The sequence below is a fragment of the Chenopodium quinoa genome, unplaced genomic scaffold (genome assembly GCF_001683475.1).
Source record: "Chenopodium quinoa cultivar QQ74 unplaced genomic scaffold, ASM168347v1, whole genome shotgun sequence".
NCBI lineage: Eukaryota > Viridiplantae > Streptophyta > Magnoliopsida > Caryophyllales > Amaranthaceae > Chenopodium > Chenopodium quinoa.
In genome coordinates this window covers 1,108,200-1,111,788 of record NW_018744187.1, presented here as the reverse complement: position 1 = coordinate 1,111,788, position 3,589 = coordinate 1,108,200, and the positions used below count along the sequence as shown (strand labels likewise).

The 3,589-nt window shown below is 34.8% G+C and overlaps 1 protein-coding gene across 1 annotated transcript; it reads right to left on the bottom strand.

Annotated features, from left to right (window-relative positions):
* Nucleotides 1–2,163: 2,163 nt before the first annotated feature.
* LOC110694004 lies at nucleotides 2,164–2,844 on the bottom strand. Its single transcript, XM_021871165.1, has one exon. The coding sequence runs from the start codon at nucleotides 2,842–2,844 to the stop codon at nucleotides 2,164–2,166; it is 681 nt and encodes a 226-aa protein (XP_021726857.1).
* Nucleotides 2,845–3,589: the final 745 nt, after the last annotated feature.

Here is a 3,589-nt window from a genome sequence, read left to right as displayed (position 1 = left end):
GCAACTTATATTTTCTGATTGTATTGTGTATATATATGTGAGTATTATTAATGCAAAAGGGTTAAGCCGTTTTCTCCACATTATTCTTGAGTTTAACAAGAAAGCTAGACAAAATCAAGGTTTTGAATAGCATAGTGCTTCATACCTTTACTAAAAGATTGTGTAGATGGAAATTGATTATTTTTGGAATAATGAGTAAGGAAAAGATAATATTATTAGTACTTGCAACAAGGAATGAATATGAAGAAGTGTTATGACTTTACCAAAAATTGAATATAAAGAATAACTCAATTCTAAAGTTGAGTTAAATGGAGTTACGGGGGCGTAACTCATTTTCTTTCAAGGGGGTAAAGTGCGATAGAATTACGCGCTTTTCCCATAATTTTGGCATTATAAGTCCTTTTTCGATCAGTTTTACACTGATTTTGTTATTTAGTTTGATTGTCTTACACACAAGGATATGTAAGTTTATTATCAAATTTGATTCTTAAACTAATGTTAGTGTGAGTTTGTTAGATAGTTTAATAGTTTACAAATTATTTACTGTGAGTTTGTTAGTGAAGTTGTTATCTTACACACTTATTTGTGAAAGCTGGTTATTAAGTTGGTTACTTTACACACTAGTTTGTGTGTTAATGAATATATGAGGTAGAAAGTAAGTATTACAAATGTATCGTACAACAACTAAAAATATTAAGGAAATTTTCATAATTTACAAGCACTTATTCGTCTTCAAACGAGTTTTTAAAGTTTTCGTACCTAAGTTTCGTGGACGAAACTTCTTTTAAGGGGGATAGAATGTAATACTCCGTATTTTTATGTATTTTTATAAAGTATTTAAGTATTTATAAAATATATTTTTAAGGGCTTAAGTATTTTAATTAAATATTTTAAAGGGTTAAAGTATTTTAAATATAAGGTTTTATAAAAAGTAAAATATATTTTGAGCTAAACGTTTGCTAATTATTAGGCATTGTTTAAAATATCGTAGGTAAACTAGTCCTACATACTCTTATTGGAATAATCTACTTCATTTAAATAAGTCCAACCCTTTATTTGAACCCTTGTGGGTCAAATATTACATACCTCAAGCCCATTTATTTATTGAGCCCAAACTTAAACATTATTCTCTACTATATAAATACCTCTCAAAACCCTAAAAATTTCTCACTCAAAGAGGCTTAAAATCATAGTTGCAAAGTAAGTACTCCATCTGTCTATTATATTTTTCTTTTTCCTTATTTTCTTTTTTTTTTCTTTTTTTTTTTTTCTTTTCTTTTTTTCCTTTTCTTTTCTTTCTTTATTCTCTTATTCTTTCCCCTCTTCTTCTTGTTGTGCGTGGGACTTTTGGTGCCCCAAACCCACTCACGCCATACATCCATCACTGACTGGCGATCCCACCTCCATGTCACCCTTGCCGGCGAGTCACGCCCAACACCGTGAGCCACCATCTCCTCTCTCCTCCTTGTTTTAATTATTATTCCTATAACTATATATTTTGGGTATTGATTTTAATTGTCTAAACATGATTAGTATGTTTTATAATTATGTTTTGAAGATTAAAGATTGTAAATTTATGATTATAAAGTGTTTTATTTTCAGATTTTATATCTTTTTTTTATTTTGTTATTTTTTTTTTTTACAAAAGCAACTAAAAGAAAAATTACACTGAGAAATTAACTAAATTACGTCCACAAATACCCCCTATAAAGTGCGCTTTTGATAGTTGATCCCTTACCACTTTCCAAATAGTGCATATATCAAAAGAACTTCCATCCTTGAGTAATTCCTCAAAGGGCCATAGTAGTCAAACTTCCCTTATATTAGGAAACCGCATCATATGGATAATAGAAATTGGATCTGTGTAAATTGTAATGAATTGGTAGCCTTTTAAGTGAGCCCATTTGATGGCTTTTAAGCAAGCCACCAATTCCGCATGCAAGGTTGACATAGTCGTGCCATACTCCCCTCCTCCATCCAAAAAGTTAACAGCATCAAGAGAATAAGCCCACCCAAAACTTGCATGTCCCGTAGTCTTGTCCCACGACCTATCCACCATAATAACCACCCCAACATTATTTTGTAAAGGTGCATCAGGGAGATCCTCTCTACAGCGAATGTTAGCCCCACAATACCCTCTGGTGGCTGATCCCCATTACTATCCTAGTGTCGAGAGATCCCCGTAGGAGGTTTATCTGGCTTGAGGAAAGATTCAAGACTATTCATAGTTTGACTAAAATGTCTAAAATAGTATGCCTGATACCCCCTTTCATTTTGAAAAAATCGTCCATTTCTGGTTAACCATAGACTCCACAATACTCCCACAAAGATATGTAGTCGTTCACTTCGTTTTCCATCCTCGCTATGAAAGAGCAGGATATGTTGCTGAATCCAGTGTCTCAAAGGATTAGATTCATTAGTTTTAGAGAAAATGTGCAAAGGACAATTATTCCAAGCATACCTCACAAAAGAGCAAAACCTTAAAAGGTGTTGCAAATCTTCATCCACCATTCCACACGAATCACAGGCCTTTTCAACATCCACCCCACACTGTATCAAGTTGGACTTGACAGCCAAACCATTCATAACTAACTTCCATAAAAATAAGCTCCACTTTGAGGGGATATTTAAACTCCAAATGAGCTTAAAGAAAGTGTAATCTTGGACGAAAACCTGTTCCAAAGAAGAACTACGCATTAAAAAAGCATAACCCGATTTAACAGAATAGTTACCGGAAGGGTGATAATTCCAGTAAAGAAAATCCTTCTCATCGGTCGCTGGTAATTCCATCTCAAGAATTCTTTTGGCCGTTTCCCATTCATTATTCACGTACAATAGCTGCATTCCATCGTCTTGGGTTTTCCATTATGAGATCTTTAACCCTACCCGAGCCTATGCCACGAAGGATAAGATCTTATTTCAGTTCAGGTATAGCGCCTTGTACCCACCTCATATTCGCAATTTTAACTCTCTCTCCATTTCCTATTTTCCAGCCATAGCCCTGTACTAGTTTATTCCCCACATATCGAAAGCCACGCCGACCCTAGGAAAATGTTACCAGCACTCACTGTCATATGATTACCAGTGCAAATCGAGAACTCATGATTTGGCTCCAAAACACGAGCAACTAGCAACTGGGGATTACGGGATTACAATGCATTCTAAAAACTTGTTCAAATAGCAAGGCCTCATTTAAGCATCCCATGGCACGAATGCCAAGACCCCCCATTCCTTTTGGCTGTTATAAGGTCTCTCTCTTCACCCAATGCATTCCTTTATCCTCCCTCCAGAAGAACATTCCTATCAAAGAATCAATTTATTAGTAACAGAAGTGGGTAATTTGAAACATTTCATAACATGTGAAAAATTCTTATCAGCACCGTGTTTATCAGTACTAGCTTTGCAGATAGAGGTAAATTAATAGTATTTCAAGACATTATTCTCATTGAAACTTTATCTATCAAGAACTGAAAAGCCCTTTTCTTCCCTGTAGAGAAATCAATAGGGGCACCCAAGTGCCTTTTCATCAAGGAAACCTGCCCTATTCGAGGTATATTTTTATACTCCTCAATTTCAGCCTGTTGGGCGC

Excerpts from the sequence above, each read along its gene's own strand:
- LOC110694004 (XM_021871165.1), bottom strand. The coding sequence starts at position 2,844 with ATGCAGCTATTGTACGTGAATAATGAATGGGAAACGGCCAAAAGAATT.